This window comes from Rhinolophus ferrumequinum, chromosome 7 (assembly GCF_004115265.2).
Source record: "Rhinolophus ferrumequinum isolate MPI-CBG mRhiFer1 chromosome 7, mRhiFer1_v1.p, whole genome shotgun sequence".
In the NCBI taxonomy this organism is placed as follows: domain Eukaryota; kingdom Metazoa; phylum Chordata; class Mammalia; order Chiroptera; family Rhinolophidae; genus Rhinolophus; species Rhinolophus ferrumequinum.
Genome location: NC_046290.1, coordinates 32722534 through 32741826, shown reverse-complemented (window position 1 = coordinate 32741826; position 19293 = coordinate 32722534). Strand labels below are relative to the sequence as shown.

The following is a 19293-nucleotide window of genomic DNA, read 5'->3' as shown; positions in this document are numbered from 1 at the left end:
AGGAGAAAGGAAACTTCCTACTTCTTCCTCTGGCACAGGCTGCTAATTTCATGCTTTGCCTTCTGCTCCACCCACACCCCTCCCTTTTTTTATTAGTTTATTGGGTGACAGTGGTTAGTAAAGTTACATACGTTTCAGGTGTACAATCCTGTATGTAATACATCATCTATAAATCCCATTGTGTGTTCACCACCCACAGTCAGTTCTCCTTCCATCACCATATATTTGACCCCGTTTACCCTCATCTACCACCCCCTCCCCCCTTACCCTCTGGTAACCACTAAACTATGAGTTTTTGTTTATCTTGTTCTTTTGTTGCTTTCAGTTTTATATACCACATATCAGTGAAATCATATAGCTCTCTACTTTTTCTGTCTGACTTACTTCACTTAGCCTAATAACCTCAAGATCTATCCATGTTGTCGCAAATGGCACTACTGTGTTTCCCCGAAAATAAGTCCTAGCCGGACAGTCAGCTCTGATACGTCTTTCAGAGCAAAAATTAATATAAGACCCGGTCTTATAGTAAAATAAGGCTGGATATTATATTATTATATTATTATGTTATATTATACCCAGTCTTATAAATGAGACCCTGGTCTCATAGTAAAATGAGACCAGGTCTTATATTAATTTTTGCTCCAAAAGATGCATTAGATCTGATTGTCTGGCTAGGTCTTATTTTCGGGGGAAACATCGTATACCACTCTGAATGCACCCGATCTCATCTGATCTCGGAAGCTAAGCAGGGTCGGGCCAGGTTAGTACTTGGATGGGAGACCACTTCTCCCTTTAATGGAGATTTCCTTTGCAGGAGGCATACTCTAGGCTCCCACCAGTTACTCAAGCAGGTTTTGATAAGTACATCATAGCAAGAAAGGGACTCTGAGGAGGCCGCTGTGGGCTGACAAGAGCAAATTTTACCTAATTTATAAACAAAATTGTCAAATACTCTCTGTGGTAACTTTGGATGAGCAGCATAAGCTGAAGACCTGTGTGTTTTTTTTTTTTCACCATCAACATCAGTATACAAGCTAATGATATATCTGTACCAAGTACTTCCACTTTTGTTATTGCTGTTTAAAAACAATTATTTTACATGATTGGGTTTCCCTACTCCCAAAACTCTGAAAAAGATTTTATTTTTCTGTAAGGCATCTCATGTTTGGAAGCATTTCACCTTTGACATGATGCACGTTATAATGTAAACTCTGGACCAGCCAACATAAAGGTCACTTTTTCCATATAAAATAAATCTTTTACCCTTTATACTCCTACCCCTTACCCCCCACAATTTCTTCTTTTCAAACTGACCTGCAGTTTTCTTAAAATAAAATATCAGGCTAGTTTACCTATTACATTATAAAACACTGGGATTGAGAAAGAAAAATCCATTCGCGCAAATAGCAAACCCGGGCCGTGATGCTGCCTGGTCCCAAGGCAGTGAGAACTGCTGGATGGCTCAGCTGTTGAGTTCTGTGGTCTCATCAATCTCATCTGGATTTTTGGTCATTTTTTCATATTTTCTTTTGAAGAAGCCAAGCTGCAAGATGATGTAAAAATGTTACGATCTATGACTTATTTCGTGTGGGGTCTTGGACCCCCCCTTTGCCACCCACTTTTCCCAAATCTCTGGGAATCGCTGGGTTCTGGACAGGGTGGTGTGCAGACTGTGGAACTCACTTGGTATAACCTTTCAGTGAGGAAATTAATGCCCAGAGAGATGTACTGACTTGCATAAAGTTAAAACTTTTCAGGGTCCGCTTAATTGCAGCTGAATAAAACATTCACGGGTCTGGATGAAAGGAAGGTTGGGGGCAAAAAAAGCATAGAGACCAAGACCAAGGAGATAAAATCCTTACTGATTGTTTTCAAAGACATGGGTGAGATTTGCAAATAAACTTGCATCGCCTTTTTTCTTATGATGGAGGAGGTGCCATATAAAACTTAAGGTTGCTGTTTAATCAAGAAATTCAAGGCAGAAGTCTTTAGGAGCCCCTTATTTTTAAATAAGAAACTTTTCTTACCTTCCATAAAATTGCAACCAGAGCTAATAGCAAAATAATTCCAGCAATTACACTTCCTACTATAACTCCGGTTGGTACTTCAGCTTTCTCATGGGGTTTCATTATCGTGATGGGAATCTGCAAATGTACATACACAACAATTGAGTTAACTAATTTTAGCACCAAAAAAAAAAAAAAGATGGCCTCGTCAAATTCTAATTTTATAAATTATAGTCTACAGAGGTGACGTAACTTGCACACGATCATGTTCCTCAATTAAACATCGTGCAGTACAAGTTCTAGAGAAAATGTTCCTGCACAGTACAGTCAAGGAATCGAGTTTTCTAGGTCCTCCCTAAATACTGCATCAGTATTTAGGGGTTATGTCATCTCTGACCGTCTCAGATGCATTCATTACTTATGAAACAGCAGTTTCAATTTCTTACATACAACTTCATCGTCAAGGGAAAGCATTTGGAGCTCAGTCTTGGGGCGGGAGTCAAAGGTCAAACCAATCAACAACCCGAATCCCTTGTGATTAAACAACAACTTTGTACCGTTGCTGTCTCTGAACTCCCATTCAGGATTACTTGATACGGATTGTTAAAAAGTAGAAAGAAGTAATATCTCAGGGCTCAAATTGACCTTTTCAGCTATAAAATTGTCCTTGAGGCTACCTATGATTCTTTATATCCACTTTCTGGCAAGTTTTGTGACTAACAGAATGGCAGCCCTACGAGTTTTAATAGTAAAACCACATATTCTTTTTTCAATTGTAGAGAGAATCACAACCATTTCCTCCACCATGTGTATTCTTAAAGACCTATATTTTGGAGCAAACCAAGGGGACAAAACATTATTTATTAGGTTGGTGCAAAAGTAATTGCGGTTTAAAAGGTTAAAAATAACTGCAAAAACTGCAGTTACTTTTGCACCAACCTAATGTTTGATTTAACACTGAATTACAGTGGCAGATAAATTGCTATTTGTCACAGAACTTTTGAGTTGGGCTAAACTTGAATCTGGCCTTTTGGTGACTATATTTCTTCTCATTTGTAACTTCAAGAACTAAAAAAAGGCTTTATAAATTTAGGAATAAAGTTAAATTCATATAGTTCACTGCTTAATGGCAGTCTTATCTCTACTTCTCTCCATTGCAGAACTTCCTAATCTGAGTTCATGGATCCATAGGGATCCATGATTATAAAATTTTTAAATGGGCCTTGGAGTCAAATAAATTTAAGAATCAATTATTTACCTATAGGGATATGTCACTTTATTATTTGGATTCCAAACATTCAAAAAATTACCTAATATTTATTTGGATTCAAAAAATATTTTCAGAGACACAATAAAGTAATGTCCTGTTATTTATCAGTATTGTTCAGAGAAAACCAGGAAAAGAAAAATTTCCTAAAGGGTTCATTAAAATTGTTAATTTGTGTTTTTAGCTACTACATTTATTTAACACTGCATTCTAAAAAAAAAACCCCAAAACTTCAGCAGAGGTCCAGGTATTGTCTGAACACTACACTTTTCTAAAACAGACTTTTACAACATCTATAGTACTTTTCTGCCAGGCTGAGTTCAGAGCACTTGAATTTGAAGACTACATTTCCTTTGGCTCTGTTTCTGATTTTCCACACCCCAGCCTCTGACATCTCCGAGGGTGTGGGCCTTCACAGCAGGTCCTAAGCCAGAGGCAGAAAATCATCCTTGATTGTGTAGAATCATTTTCCCTGGGACAAGAGTGGGACAGCAGCACTTGTGAGTTCTATCCTCAGGCATTGAGCGAGGTCCAGAGTTCACAGGGCCACTGGCTTTTTCACCAAGTTCATAGGCTGTGAGGCCAGCTGCCAAGCGCGCCTTGGGGAAGAGTCTTACATTGCCTTCCAATTTCTAACAAAAGCTTTGGGAGGAAAATGCTCAGGGCTCTGCCAACAGATTAGCCAGGCATGGAAATCCCGCTATATCTAAATACGGCATATTCTAACCAGAGTTTCAATGCAAAGGAAAGTTGTCCTGTGCCAGCCCTTGGAACACTGAGCCTTTGTTTTCTCTGAAAGTCCATTTCTTTGCAAAACCTTTTTTTTTTTTTTTTTTTAATCAAGGGGAGCATTTATAGTTTTCTAGAATGTAAAACCTAATGAATGGACATTTCACACAGTGTCAGTGTCTAGCTATAAGGAATACTATGAAAAAATCCTCCAGTAAATGTCTTATTTATTAAGCATACTTCACTTCTCTTTAAAAAGTACTCCGTACTACAATACATGATTCAAATAAGCAAGACTTAGATTTTTATGGCCTAAGATCTAGACTGTTTTGTGGAAGCAATGAGGAGAAAGAAAGAACTGGAGAAGGGAGCCACGAGCAAGATGGAGCCCCTTTTGTTTAGCCTTTTATTGGATCATCACTTCTGATCCAGTTTTGCTAACATGGGAGGCGGGGGGGTGGGGGAGGAGTATGGAGGGGGGCAAGTATATCACCGAACACCCTTGCCAAAGTCTCAGTGTAATAAACATCAGATTTTTAGAGTGTCATTAAGATACTTGTGCACACGTTAGGTGAGAAGAACCACTATTCTAAGTTTTCAGAAATGGAATGCCTCCTAGACTCAACCGCCGTGGGGAGGATGGAATGTGCTCACCGTAACAGCGTTTTCTTCGATCACATATATCTCAGGATTGTAGGTGTTGACTTCTGCGGAAGCTGTCAGCTGGACTGTCTGGAAAGTCGACTGGAACACAAGAATAAAGAATGTATTTTATCCTAGCAGAAGTCAATCTGTAAAACTTACCATGACTATTACTTACTCGTATGAATTTCCTTATGGAAAACGACAGAGCTAATGCCAACGCTGAATACTCAAGAAGCTCCATGTGCTGAAATCGGTGATATGTGACAGGACCACACATGAGAGGTGCCCAGGGAATTTAAAACGTGTGGATGACTGGGCCCCGCAATAGTAAATTAAACCAAATCTCTGGGGCATGGGGGTCCAGACATCAGCAGGTTAAAACACCTGTCTAGGTGATTCGAACTTTGAAAACAGTGTTGAAAAACAAAGGTTTAGAAATGAAGTTTTTAATTAGGAAAGACCATAGTTAATTTTTAAAAACTTAATGAAGATTGTGACATGAGGGGAAATTGCAAACGTGGTATTTTTATATATTTACCTGAATAAATCACATAATGCAATAGAAGATCAGCTTAAAATGGAAAGAGAACTTTTCTTCTGGGTACACATGTAAAATAGTACTATTTAAAAGTACACTTGAGCTCGGCCATGCATGTCAGCAGCATACACCCAGAACCTTTTTGTCATGCTATATAACATGAGTAATAATTTCAGATTTTCTAATCTAAGCATTTCTATCAAAAAATACTGGACCTGGGACAGGCAGATAGAAAGGACATACATTTTATGCTGGTATTTCTAGTAACTGCCGAATACGAAAAAACTTTACATGTATTCCTGGATCTATTGTAGAAAAATAATCTTTTTCAATGGAAACATTGATGTGTATATTTTTTATAATGCAAATATTGGGCCTGATGCTTACATTGAAATAGAATACAATAGCCAGGTGTGAGAACTGCCTTCACACACTCTGGCTACTAGGACGAAGCTTTTCTGGTTACTAGGGCTTATGATTCAGTGTACTCCATGAGGTAATTTGCTAAACTATATCTGGGAGCCAGAAAGAGAGAATGCATATCCAAAAAGTGAGCAATTTATTTCCTTTCCATGGTTCAATCTGATTAGTCTTAATTTTCTCAATATGGAAGATTACATCAGAAATTAACCCTGATCCCTGCTCTCTTAAACACTTATTATTGGGGGGACATGACAAGTATTGATAATGGTTTACATTAAAAAAAAATCTATTAAGTGAATGCTGGCTTCATTGTCGCTCTAGACTAAAGATGGAAGAATTTCCTTACAACAACTGATATCTGTGCTCTCCCAGGTGACGTCGTTTGCACAGGTACACAGTATTCTGTGGGGTTAACAACCTGTGGTAGATGTACTATGCACATGTGAGAGTGAAGTAACTAGCATTCAGGAGGGCTTTTCCTTACAACTGGCAGCCAACAATGCCATCAATAAAGAGGCCCAAGCAATCACTTCATGATAAAATCAGTTGAAAGGTTAAGTTGATTTGCACAGCATCAGAAAGGCAGTGCATTACTGGGTTCTAATATAGGAAATGCGATCCATATTTTAGACTGGATCTCCTCGGTGGTCTGAGACCATCCACTTTGCTGTTGAAATAGCTGAAAACAAGGTGGGGATAAACGCTTGACTTCATGAAGGAGGAAACGTGCAGGACTTGATACACTACAGTGACTCTCGGGTGTTTTCTCAGTTTAGAGCTCAGAACCACGTTGAAACCGTAAGTACTACATTCCCTCAGAATTTTGCTCCCAGAAATGAAACGGCTCCTTCTGAAAGCCTTTGGGAAGGTACTTTTAAAACTCTTACAGTAAAATGATGTAGCTTTAAACAAACTAAAGGAAAACCCAATGTGTTTTGCAGAGTCGGCATGATTACATTTTGATTTGCAACAGTCAGTTTTCCTTCCCAGCTGGCAAAGTTTGCTATGAAAACATTTGTTCCTCAAATCCAAGGAGCCAAGAACCAGTTGGTGAAACTGAGCACTGAACTGTAGCAGCTGGGAGCACTGTATCAGTAAGGGCGGGCGTTGCATCTTACAGGATTTAGGTGTCCTGAAGGCTTGAAAGCAAATGCAGCTAATGAGAGAACAAAATAAAAGAAAGCAAGAGGAAAACTCAACTTATCACTCCTCCACCACCCCATTCTCTATTTCCCCCCATCTTTCACTATTCCTCTTTCTGTTTTGTCTTTATCCAAGAATATTGCTTATATTTTGGTTCCAGAGACAAGTTCTGAGGAAGCTTAGTTTTCTATAACCTTATATAAAAACTGCATAGCAAGGCACGGGGTTTGTTGGAGAGATCATGAAATGGTTAGAAAAGAGGTATTACAGTCCAGTTGGTAAGCACCTTGCAGACTGATTTATTAGTTAAAAACAAAAAACAAAAAAACAAAAGAATCAGAGAGCCAAAGGCCCGAGAGGTTTTAGACTTATTTCTCTTCTGCCTCAATCAGAGCCCGTGTTGGTGAAAGGAATAGCTAGCCACTGTGCAGTCATATGTAAGGAGCTCTGTCTATGCTTATATTTTTCATTCCAGACTAAAATTTTGGCTACCAAAATCTCTGCTGAAAGCAGATACACTACTATTACACCTGCCAAGTGGAAAAACACTGACACTGTTTTGGCACTTTCTTCTCTTTTCATGAGCTTGAGATGACTTGAAAAGTTGTATGCACACTGAACTTTCAGCAGAGAAAGGGTCCAACAGGAGAGCAGAGTGGTTACCTGGCTCTACTACAGGAAGGTGGATGCTTATGTTAGATTCATCTGGGTGGTTTGAGAGCCAGGCAGACAATTAGCTGGGAGTTCAAGGAAGGAGACAGGGTCATGTGCATTTGGATTTGGGTGTGGTGAAGGAGACGAAGTCAAAAATGTCAAGAGCATGGGGAGGGAGACAGAGCAGGTGGCCCCTCGTACCCCAAGGGCAGCAGAGGGGATCTTGACAGCATTCCCAGAGACTGATGTAGTGGGTTGGCGTGGAGTCTAAGCATCAGATGCTTTACAAGCACCCCAGGTGATTCTGAGGCACAGCCAAATTGGACAAGTTTTTCAAAGGGGTGGAAGCATGCTGCTTTCCAGGGTAAGATTGCTCTCGGTTATTTGGGCACTGCTGACATCAGCCAAAATACTAATTTTGTCAAAGGGTATGAATTTGACAATGAAGTCTTATTTTTCCTCGCTGTGGGTAAACCAAATAAATGAAGCTAATACTTACCGCTGCGAAAGTCCCGTTCCAAATTCTGGTGGACACATTAAGGAAGTACTCTCCTTTCACCTGAGGGTCTTTGAGCCAGCAGGTAACATTCCTGCATGAAGCAGTTTTGCAGTTCTTGGGATCAACGGAAAAGAAGAGGGAGGGTTAGAATGGGCTTTAAAAAATAAATGCTAAAATTGTACAAAGTTAGATAAAACCCAGTGCTGGGAAGGATCTAGGGAAACGGGCAATCTCACGAACTCTTAGTAGTTAGAACTCTTCATCCAGAGGTTTTGGCATTGTGCCTCAAAATGTAAAAAGTGCACACCTTTGCCCCAGCCATTTCTGCTCTGTGTGGAAGGCCTCAGGAGATAGTCATAAGTGTGGAGAAAAGCTCACCAAGTCTGCTTATTGAACTACTATTGCTGACAGCGAAACACAAAACACTAAGTTACTTGTGTTTATCAACAATGTACTAGTTAAGTAAATCATTGAACGCACTTATGAAAAATGCAGTACAATTTATTCATTAAACACAACTGATACAGATGCTTTTCTTAGATTAAAAAATAAAAAGCTGGACAGTAAAAGAATCCTTGGTTGCCAAGGTTTAGGGGGGAGGGAGGGATGAATAAGTGGAGCACAGAGGATTTTAGGGCAGTGAAACTACGCTGTGTGGTACTGTCATTGTGGATCTGTCGTTACACATCTGCTCAAACACACAGAATGTACAGCACCAAGAGTGAGCCTAATGGAAACCAGACTGGGTGATGGTGATGTGTCCATGTAGGTTCATCAGTTGAAACAAATGTACCACTGGTGTGTGGGGGCTTGATGGAGGGGGAGGCCGTGCCTGTGTGGGGACAAGGAGTAAATGGGAAATTTCTGGGCTTTTCACGCAATTTTGCTAGGAACCTAAAACTGCTCTAAAAATAGTCTATTTTAAAACGTCTATGAGATGTTGGCCTAGGAAGAGTAGCATGGTCCATTTATGTCGCAGCGTACATTATCTATATTGATTAATGCTGAGAGGTGTGGAGGTGGTTCGTCAATACTGAATGTCAGTTCTAATCAAAAAAAATTTAAAAAGAGTGGTCAGCTGTTAGATTTCTAGAGAACTTTAGTTTCTTTGTTGTGTCATGTTTTATGTTGTTCCCATTTAGCAATTGTCATTTTTACAAAATCAAAACATTTTCACAAAAGTAAGGAAAATGCTGAGAGTTATATTTTGGCATACCCTGAGATGAGTTTCTACTGGTCATTTTTACATATTAGATTTAAAACACACTTATACTGTAATTATACTGTAATTACCTAAAAAAATATGTATTTCATTCTCCTATTTTCCTGTTTCCCCCACCCTCATGAAATTAAACAATTTCAGAAAAAGGAAACCAAAATTTCAGTGTTGTTCATTGGGGAGAACTGTGGGTTCATTTTTGGCTAAATGTTTAGTTTTTTAAATACTTAAAAAGTGCCAAGCAAGCACCATGCTAGATGCTAGACTAGTTTCTTTCCCAAAGAAAAGGGCATAAGCTCTGGAGCAAGGAGATAATACATACTGAGAAACAGAGAAGGGTGCTTGGTGACAGACGTCCCAGCAGCTATACAAGACACCAGTGATTATGCGGGAGGGGAGGTACGGAGCTTCATCTCCAAGCCATATGCCCAGTGCCCTCACAGTTCTTTGCAGTGTCTCCAAAGTGCACGCCGCTAAAACAGCACTTTGACGTGGAGTCCTTTTGATTTCATGAAAACTGGGATGTGTATTTTATAATAACGGCATAAATAATAATCCCGATAACCTAGATTTGAGCATGTATTTCTAAATCTTGATTCATACTGGCCATTCAAAACAAAATAAGAAAGTTCTGTGATACGAGGTGGTAGGAGAAAAGAAGGTCCTTGATTTCCAGCTAAAACAAAGAGTCGCTGAAGGAAACTGTCACCCTGTTAACCTGCCCTCACCAGTTCTTTTATGTGCCGGAAATTTTCACTTTTGAACGATACAGAGGAAGATGTTTGTCCTATTTTCAGTGGATTTATTTCAGCATTACAACTGATGTCACCAGCCTGCAAAAAAGGACATCAAGTCAGTCTCAGGAAGCAGAAAAGTTTTATGATGTTCTTACGACCTGTTAGGAAATCCCATTGTCACATGTCAGGGTAAGGGAGGGACTGTTAGGCTTCCTTCACTGTGTTGACCTGGCCACACTTCTGGTCATGACAGACATAAACTCGGAAGCATTCAGATGCTCCTGACATGACTTGACGGGGTGGCACCGGTTCGTAGAGCCCATGTGGGATGAAGACAAATTTGCAGTAACGAGACTGTGAATGACTCAATTCAGGGTTCTCTCCTGTGGAACGTTTTAGGATTTTGATTTCCTATAGTCACCTGTGCACATCACAGCAACAACATTAGAACCAGCTAAGTAAGTGCTGAGCCAAAGTCAAGGGGCTTGGCAAGAACAATGCTCTTCAAATCAGGCTGCATGTTAGACCCACCTGGGGGCTTTTAAAGATAAAACACCAGGACTAGAGCCTTAGCCAGAGAGGTTTTGATTCAGCTGCCTGGGGTGGGCCTGGGCATCACTCTTACTTAAAAATGAGCAGCCAGGGTTGAGTACTTACAGGGTAAATGTCCAGGCTGACAGCTTGAAGACCAGCTTTTAATTGCAACGGTGTAGACCTATTTCCTGCCGTGGGTTTAACCTCTCACTTCCCAGTCTGCTCTGTGAAAAGGCTCTGACAAGATCAGATCTTCACCTGGGCAGGATGGGGCTTTTGGATCATTTCTGCCGTTTGTAAATCCCTAGACTCAGACACTTGTTTTCTTACAACAATATCCTGCTTCTAATAGGAAACGGATGGCTAGTTATTCAGCACGCGGGATGCACAGGGGTCTTCTTGGTTTCCCATCTGTAGATTGACACACATGGTCCCCTACCTCGTGGGGTGTCTCCATATTGAACGTGCTCATTTTTATAGGCAATTCAGTTGCCCTTACCTGATTGGTGTGTATCCCAGTCAGGTACATCAGTGGGTTCTTTTCTTTGGTGTACTGAGGGATGTGGATGATGACAGATGCCATGCTTACTGGAATACTTCCTGTTGTCACCTACAGAGTATGGAAGAAAACATTCTGGTTACCACTGCATCACGCACATGTTACAGAGAAAGTGACCAATAACCTCCCTCTTGATGAAGAGCAACTGTTAAGTGGTGGGCATGAGTCAGTATTTGACAGTCACACTTGGGGTCACTGTGTTTCCCTTCTTGGAAAAATCTCAACATTGACAATTTTAACTGGTAAGTAATTTGTGACTTAGGAGATGGTTACAAACATCCACCATCTGTGGCATTGGGCTGCCAGGGCATGAAGTCCGTCTCTGCCCCTGACTAGCAGTGTGGCTTGGGCAAGGTACTGGACCTCCCCGTGCTTCCGTTTTTCTCATCTGTAAAATAATCAGCTCAGTAGGTTGCACAGGTATAGCATCTGTTCTCTTTGGTGGGGAGTCTGTTCCAATTGGCCAGTCCTCATACCCTGCTGGTTGTTAAACATTTAAAATAACACCCATAGAAATAATAACCCTGCCCACGTCATAAGTGATCTCGGATTAAATGAATCAACATAGGTAAAGCCCTTGACACAAGGCTGGCACTTACTACACTCTCTCTGACTGTTATCTGTTACTACTAATTGACTAAATGTTTCATTAGAGAAGTAGTTGCCAAATACCACGCATATTTTATAAATTCCAGTATCTGGATCATAAATCAAGACCCTTAAAGATTTTTTTTTTAAACCACCAAATTGCAGGGTTGCAACCATGTAACAGACAAGTAGGAAATGTACAAAAAAACCTGTGTAGACTGGGGGTGGTGGATGAATTCTTTTTTTCCCCCCCACTTTCCAAAGTTTCTGTAATGTTATATTACTAACAGACAATAGAAAGTGATCTTAAAATATTTCTAGATACTACCTAGCGTGACTGCACAAAACGCGTATTGGTATATAAATGGTAAACTTCTTAAATGGAAGTGGTCTCAAGGATAAACTGGCATACTAATGATATCCCAGAGACTTTTGTCCACAGTAATGCCATTATATTAATTCTCTGTTGATTAATATTGAACATTTTCTTTCCAAATGTATCAATTATCCCTTACCCAGGACACATACTATGCACAAAGTCCAGATGTTTAACATCTGTGATCAATCTTAGTGATTCTCAAAGTAGGGCAGTTAGACCAGCAGCGTCACCGGAAACTTACTAGAAATGCACACTTTTAGGCTGACCTCACACTTAACTGAATCAGAAACTCTGGGGATGGAGCCCAGTGACCTGCGTTTTAGCAAGTCCCCAGGTGATTCTACTGCACGCACAAGTTGGAGAACCGCTTATGCATTTCAACTTCTTTACTTTCTTCTTCTCTTCCTACCCTCATTTTCTTCTTTCCCCTTCCTCCTGATTTCCCATCCTTATGACAGCCTTACCAACCTTAATGGAGAAGACGAATTTGGGACCAATATCTTCAAAATTGTGCACGATAGAAGGAACATTCCCCTCCGCGGAGACTTCATAAAAATTTATGTTGGTAAATCTGTTGGATGTTTGTAAAGCCACACATTTTAGTTTCTGTTGTTCTTGAAACTGAATATTTCTTTTAAGTATCTTCTAGCTTATATTACAAGCAAAACAGTTTACATTTAGGTACAAAAACTCTATATGAAAAAAAATACTTATTATGGGCTATGGTGCAGTGTACAATTCTAAGGTGAAAACAGATTCCTTTAAAAGCGTTATTCCTTCATGATCTTTCTGCTGAGAATCTTTGTTATATCTTTATCAGTTGTGAAGTTTCTAAAGTAAGTACAAATATCTTACTTTAGAACTGATAGCAGAATTCTTCCCACATTGGTGCTATAGTGACTGGAGTGTTAACATACTGGACATTTAGTCCCTGTTGATGGGATGAATGGATTTGTAAGCCCGATGATTCTCCACGTGGTATGGCTGAAATACAATGCCAGGGCATTGGGCATTAGCTCTGGCAGACTTTATTACTGGATGCCTGTGAAACAGGACATTTCTTTACTATTCCTTCTCCCTCTCTTTCTCTAGTTCCAAACCTACTCTAATGCTTTGGATCTGAACTGTGTGGGTCAGTCTGTTTCCACCACTAGTGTAGAGACCCAGAGACACTGAGCTGATGTGACCTCTTGGCTTCGGATTGCCAAAGGGGGTTTGCAAGTGAAGTGATGACCCCGCCAGAGGAATCCCACAGGGCCATCAGGACTGGAATGGAACTGGATACCCAACCCTCTTCGCACTCATTTCTGGGGCTCTGAGATTAGATTCCAACCAGGGCAGCTTCGTTGGGGGTGAGGAGCAGGAGTCTGAGAAGCAATATTTATTTCCACCAGAAAAAAAATCTATCCTAATCATAGGATATTAACTCTTATTTGCTTAAAAAAAAAATTGGACTGCACATTTTCTGAGAGTTTTTAAAATTTCTTTACTGAAAATCTTGCCTTTCTCTTTTTTATGACTCATTAAAAAATTCATATTTTCCTATTTCTCAAAAGGAAAATATGTCATAGGGAGACTTAAATAGATATATATAGTATTTGTCAAGGTTATATATAAGAGAGGAAACAAAGACCTGTTAGCTTTACATGGAAAATGGGAAAACTGACTAGGATTTGAAACAGAAAGCCTGGCTGTCTGTGCATGAATTACTCCCTTTGCCTTCTAGGAGATCTTCATGTGAACCCCAGAGTACACCCCATTTCTAAGTTCATTAATATGCTCTACTTTTGCATTTTAAAGACATCTGACATTTCTCCATTTATTACGTAAGTGTCCCTTAAGTTACTTAAGTGTTGGTCAATATATTTATAATAGCACTTAGCAATACTTGGGGGATCCTGTTTTAGAAATAATTATGTTATCACCCATTTCCACCCATCATATTTATACAATATATATAAAGCAGGAAATGTATAGATAGCACATTTAGATGGTTGGAAAGTGGTTACTAATGATACACTCAGTACACAATTGGGCAGGACTTTTTTTCAAAAGCTTACACAGATGTTTGTTAAAAAAATTTTTTTTAATAGCATTGCTTGTGATGATTAAACAAAACAAAATAAAAATGCAAAACCATCAAATATTTCCTTAATATTGAATTGATCACATATATTATTATCCATCCAGTAATTAGGACAAGTTAGATCTCTGTGTCCTGATACTAATTTCTCTAGGATTAAATAAAAAGTTAAGGTATAGAAAAGTTTTATCATTCCATTTGGGTAAATAAAGTGTGTGTGTGTGTGTGTTATACATATATCCTTGTAGATAAACACACCTGCATCTGGAGGGTATTCTGAAAACAGTTGAGTTAGTCATCTTTGTTGTGACTAAAGGAGGTGGGGAGGGATGATTTCATTTTCCATTGTGGATCTTTCTGTAATGTTTGGATTGTCTATTTATGTACATTTAATGTCTTTTTTCTTTCTTTTTAAAAAACATGTAGAGGAATTATCTGGGTGGTAGGATTAAGAGCCACTTTAGCTTTATTCTTGATAATTCTCCATATTAATTTTTAAACTGTATCATACTTTTTAAAGAACATCATTTTTGGTTTTTAAAGAGGCCCAGCTCACAGTGGCACATGCGGGGATTGAACCGGCAAGCTTGGTGTTACCAGCACCACGCTGCAACCAACTGAGCTAAGTGGCCGCCCCAAAGAACATCTTTTTGAAAGAATGTCTTAGAGTCCAATTTACCATCACAAAAATACGTAGCTAAGATGTTAGTTAGTAAAAGTGAAGTCCCACTTCAATCTTACATTTATTGCATGTTAAAATATCTGAAAAAAATTGGTCATGGTGGGAGAGTGGAGTCATAAAAAGGCTGTATTAAGAAAAAGCATTTAGGATGAGAAAGAATCAATATAGGTAGGAAGAAAAAAATTAAGGCAATGTGGTACTATCAATCTGGTTGGCTGCATTTGTCTTCACTGACTTATTTTAGCAACTGAGGGTCCTTTGCAATCTGCAGTTGCTGATTAATTTTTCAGGAATGGAAGACTTGGACTGTACTGGGTTTCTGCTTTTGCTATTTGCAACTCACTCGGTACAGAAGCATTCTTTTCATCCTTGCTCATGTGTCTCAGGCTCCAGCCATAATGACATTTTCCTTTTTGTTTTTGCTCATTGATCTATTGGATGGGCCCCATATTCCATGCTTCCAGGGGCTGGAGTGCTGTGGTGGGCGTCAGAGAAATCTGTTGTCACTGGATGCTTGGCAGCCCGGCTTCTTGGGAATACACGGCTGTGTGTTGTCCAGGGGTCATTCATCTGTGCTGGGAAGCTGCCTTCCTGCCTCACCAGCAAGAGACCTGCTTCCCAGGTGTGGAGGGGCTGTCACGTGTGGCCTGTGCACAGCATTGCTGTGCCCCAGTGTATCTGTGTTCATGAGACCACTTCTCAGTGGGAGTGAAGGTGCTGATACCACCTGTTAGCACCTGTGGCGAGTAGCACCTACTACTCACTTCTCGGGACACCTATCTCTGAACATATCACTATAACTGGTGTCATCCAGTACCATTTTGGCCAGTGCTCTCAGGTTTACTTGCTTTGGGCAGGCAAGCAAAGGGAATAAAGCATTTCTTCATGATCTCCTTTGAAAAATGCCTCATTTCCTCTTGTTTGCAAGAAACTCCTAATCTGTTATGGCAGGAATTTTCTACCTAGAAACACATTTTTGGGGACTAGATTCAATATTTATGGTGGACCTACTATGTGCAGAGCACTGTGCTTGGGATTTCAAAGTCCAGGAATGGGGCTATCACTTGAGATCGCATATGGACAGTAGGAAAGAGGCATAGAGAAGGAAGCAGTGCAACTCTCAGCGCTCTAAATGTTCTACTTTGACATCTTGGGAAGGTTGCAGCTCGTCTGAGGGCCTGTAGAGCAATTTCTCCTTGGCAGGTTGCAGAAGGATTATTTCTGTGCCTTGCTGGTGGTGCTCTTGGTGAAAAGACCTATGGAGTTGCTCAAGTTCCCTAGGGAACCATTTGTCCCTAGACTTCTGTTTTAGTTGATAAGGGGGAAACATTTTAATTCAAATTCTCCAGGTAAGAATGAGCAAATAGAGGACTTGTTTAGTCATGAGCCAAATGTGTTACAAACCAGTGTGCTTTAGGTGTCCCACTGTTTCACCTACCTTGTTATATGAATTTCGGCATCATACAGCAGAGGAATTTTGAAGTTGACAAAATTATCTGCCTTGTTGTCTTCCTGGCTTTCACTATTGAAGCAAGCATTAGGAAATTATTTAAAGAGAAATATTATAAAAGCCATCCATCCTCCATTCACGACTTCATTATGTTTTACCTTAAGGCTTGGAAACTGACAGATGCCTGATTCTGAAGGTTTTGAAGATTGAAGTCGAAGTTAATAGTAAAAGTCACCTATACACAAAATTAAAATTCATCACTCTATGATGCTTCATACTTAGGGGCCCACATGAAAAAAAAAGTTTCCCATAAAACTAAACTCACTCCAGTTTGATTCTGAATTTTATATACCTTACGCTTTCAGATTTGTAGAACATCTATTTATTTGTCCACCTTGCTTTCACATGCCACACATTTAGAATTAGAAGGGCTTAACTTTCCATCAAAATATACAAGTCATCACATCACAGAATATATACTTGTCTGAATTTAAAAGCTCTGTGCTGCATGAAATTGGCTTACCAGGGATTAACAAATGATATCTGGGGCTCTGTACTGCACTTTGACCAGTGTTGGTCAACATATTCAGAAAAAAATGAAATTTCCATATCGTATATGGTTTTTGGAATGAACTGCCTGGGGGAAATCCCATTTTTATTATTAACTTAAAACATTCAATTTTTAAAAAAATTCCTGTAAACACGCAACCAGTTATTTTGTGATGCCTATCGAATGGTGATACGTCATAAAGGAGATGGTATGTTGGTGAATTAACACTAGTGCTGAGGAGGGGGTAGGGTGGGTTTGAGGAAATGCAAATTGTACCTGTTGTGTCCTTTTTAAAGCAGGGTAGCCTACATCGCAGGTAACAGACTTCTGAGAAGTCACCTGGCATGTTACTTCTGTCCCATCAACCTGAACGAGACCAAGGAAACAGTGATCCATTAGTATATAACGTGTGTGTGCATGCTGAAGGATGTATCAACCACGTGGACGTTTTAGCAGTGAGGTTGCTTCACACCGAAGTAATCTATTGTCCCTCGGGATTGGAAAATTGTGTATTGTCCTGGTGGCTAATATACTATTTTCATTGCTAAGAAGGACACCCAACAAATCAAAGGAGTGCTCAAACACTCAAATTTCCCCCCAGAAGTAAATCACAGTTCCTATATTTCAGAAGCACAACATAACTTGAATCCAATAACCAGAAATGCTGTCCTTAATACATAACTTTCTCTTAATATTTTTGAAATTTATAGTTTCTCAAGAAGAAAACAGAATTCCACGTTGGTGTTTCTTTATATTTTAAATAATTTAAAGAATCTTTTTTAGTTTTCTGCTGTTTGTTTTTTTTTTCCTCTTTAACAAGTTATTTTGCACAGGAAAGTTAAACACTGAAGTCAGAATAGGCTGAGAACACTAAGTCTATTAAATGCACATTGACTTTAAATTGGATTGAAACCATTTTGGAATTCTTTCATCAAGAAGGTAGCTAATTTAGAAAATCTCAGCTTTTCCCTCCTCTCCGTTTCTTTGCTGGTGCCCAAGGAGGGATCAGGGGCATTCATGGTCAAGTGTGTTCCTGGTATAGTGATCAAGTCAAGATGATGAACTGACCTCGCTGGAATGCGTCATCTTGGCTGCCGTAAGACTTGTGGCTCAGCTGCGGGACTCTAATTTCTCAGAGCAAGTGCCGCTCATAGCATCCGAGCGGCACCATGGCAGCCTCATCACACAGACGGCTAAGAGGAGTTATGCGAGTATCTGGCCACTGCTGCCAAGTCTCAGGGCAAAGGAAAAACTGACCCGAACTTTGAAGCAGAATTGGCCTATATACAGACAGCTAGGCTATGTTCTCAGGAGGTTTAACTAGTTGGGAGCCACAAAGTTAGGACTTATCATGCTGATCGTGGTTAAAGGGCTTTTTCAGACAACACAGAGGACAGGGAGGTTTGCACATAAGGAAGAGGGTAATTGACTACAAGTAGGAAACACAACAGCGGTAGGCCCAGGGTGTCATCACATACCGGCATGGACCAGGAGGCAAAAAACAGGTTTTCTGAAAAATCAACAAGAAGTCCAGTGTTGTATGCACTTTCCTTTTCGTTTTTCAGTGTTACTGAAAATGTTAACCTTTTGTTTTGGTTGCTGACAATAAAGGGTTTTCCTCTGTTCAAAAATGAGAAAAAGGAGAAAAAGTCAGTAAGCGGGGAAAAAAGACCAGTATTCAAATACTTCACTCATTTTAAAAAAAATAAACTCTTTAGATTTATTTGGAATACTGAGAAAATTCCTTAATAATAAACTATCTTCATTGTAAAATGATACAATAAATAAATGCTGTTGGGTTCTCTTCTTTAATTACATTACAGGGAAAGGAACCATCCAAATACAAATGGTTTTATATTTTGTATTGTTTCACTCTTATATGGATGGTATACATTAAAATTTAGATTTTAAAGGTCTTTATTAGTTATGGTATTTCTTTTGTAGAAAAAAAAAACCTCTATAAACATTCATTTGAATAACATAACCAAATGTGTCTTTTATTTCTGCATTTTATACTGAGCTTTAAAGTGAAACTTACTGAGCAGCTGGCAGCCGTTGCACATCTAGAACTAGGTCAGAGATGCAAACTCCATCATCACCACAGTCTTTATAGAAAGGGATCTACAAAAAAGGGAGAACAACCTCAGACATCTGCTCTTGAGTTAGAAAAGCAAATTGTGGAAGAATACCTATGATTCCATTTACAGAAAGGTCAGAACCATGCCAAACTGAACAATGTTTTAGGGATATACACATGTTTAGCATTGATAAATGCAAAACTCCAGGTTCTGATGTCTGGGGGAGCAAGAGGAATGTGGATCTGAGGGGGGTGGGCAGTGACACAGAACTTCATAGGTCTTCGTAACATTTTATTTGGGCGGTGAGCCCAAGGCGTTTGCTTTATTGTTACTTATTTCTTCAACAAATACTTATTGAGCACCGGTGGTGGGTCAGCCAGGCACTGCTGATGGGGCTGGGAGTAGAGCAGTGAAGTAGGAAGTCAAAAATCTCAGCCTTCGTGGAATTTATGTGCTGGTGAACTTGACACATAAGTAATTCTATTGCATTTAGAAAATGAACACTTTAAAGGCTAAGGTCCTAAGCATGT

The 19293-nt window shown here is 39.6% G+C and overlaps 1 protein-coding gene across 1 annotated transcript in view; it reads right to left on the bottom strand.

Moving 5' to 3' along the window:
- Positions 1–585: 585 nt before the first annotated feature.
- The window catches only part of ITGA2 (integrin subunit alpha 2), an 88202-nt gene continuing 69494 nt past the window's right edge, over positions 586–19293 (bottom strand). The window contains exons 19-30 of the mRNA XM_033111129.1: positions 18724–18806; positions 18164–18305; positions 16962–17051; positions 16294–16370; positions 16124–16207; positions 12389–12491; positions 10894–11004; positions 9852–9956; positions 7905–8018; positions 4657–4746; positions 2028–2144; positions 586–1543 (exon numbers count right to left, since the gene is read on the bottom strand). Of these exons, the coding sequence (XP_032967020.1) occupies positions 1463–1543; positions 2028–2144; positions 4657–4746; positions 7905–8018; positions 9852–9956; positions 10894–11004; positions 12389–12491; positions 16124–16207; positions 16294–16370; positions 16962–17051; positions 18164–18305; positions 18724–18806 (1197 nt within the window). The 3' untranslated portion in view covers positions 586–1462. The remainder of the gene's footprint in view (positions 1544–2027; positions 2145–4656; positions 4747–7904; positions 8019–9851; positions 9957–10893; positions 11005–12388; positions 12492–16123; positions 16208–16293; positions 16371–16961; positions 17052–18163; positions 18306–18723; positions 18807–19293) is intronic.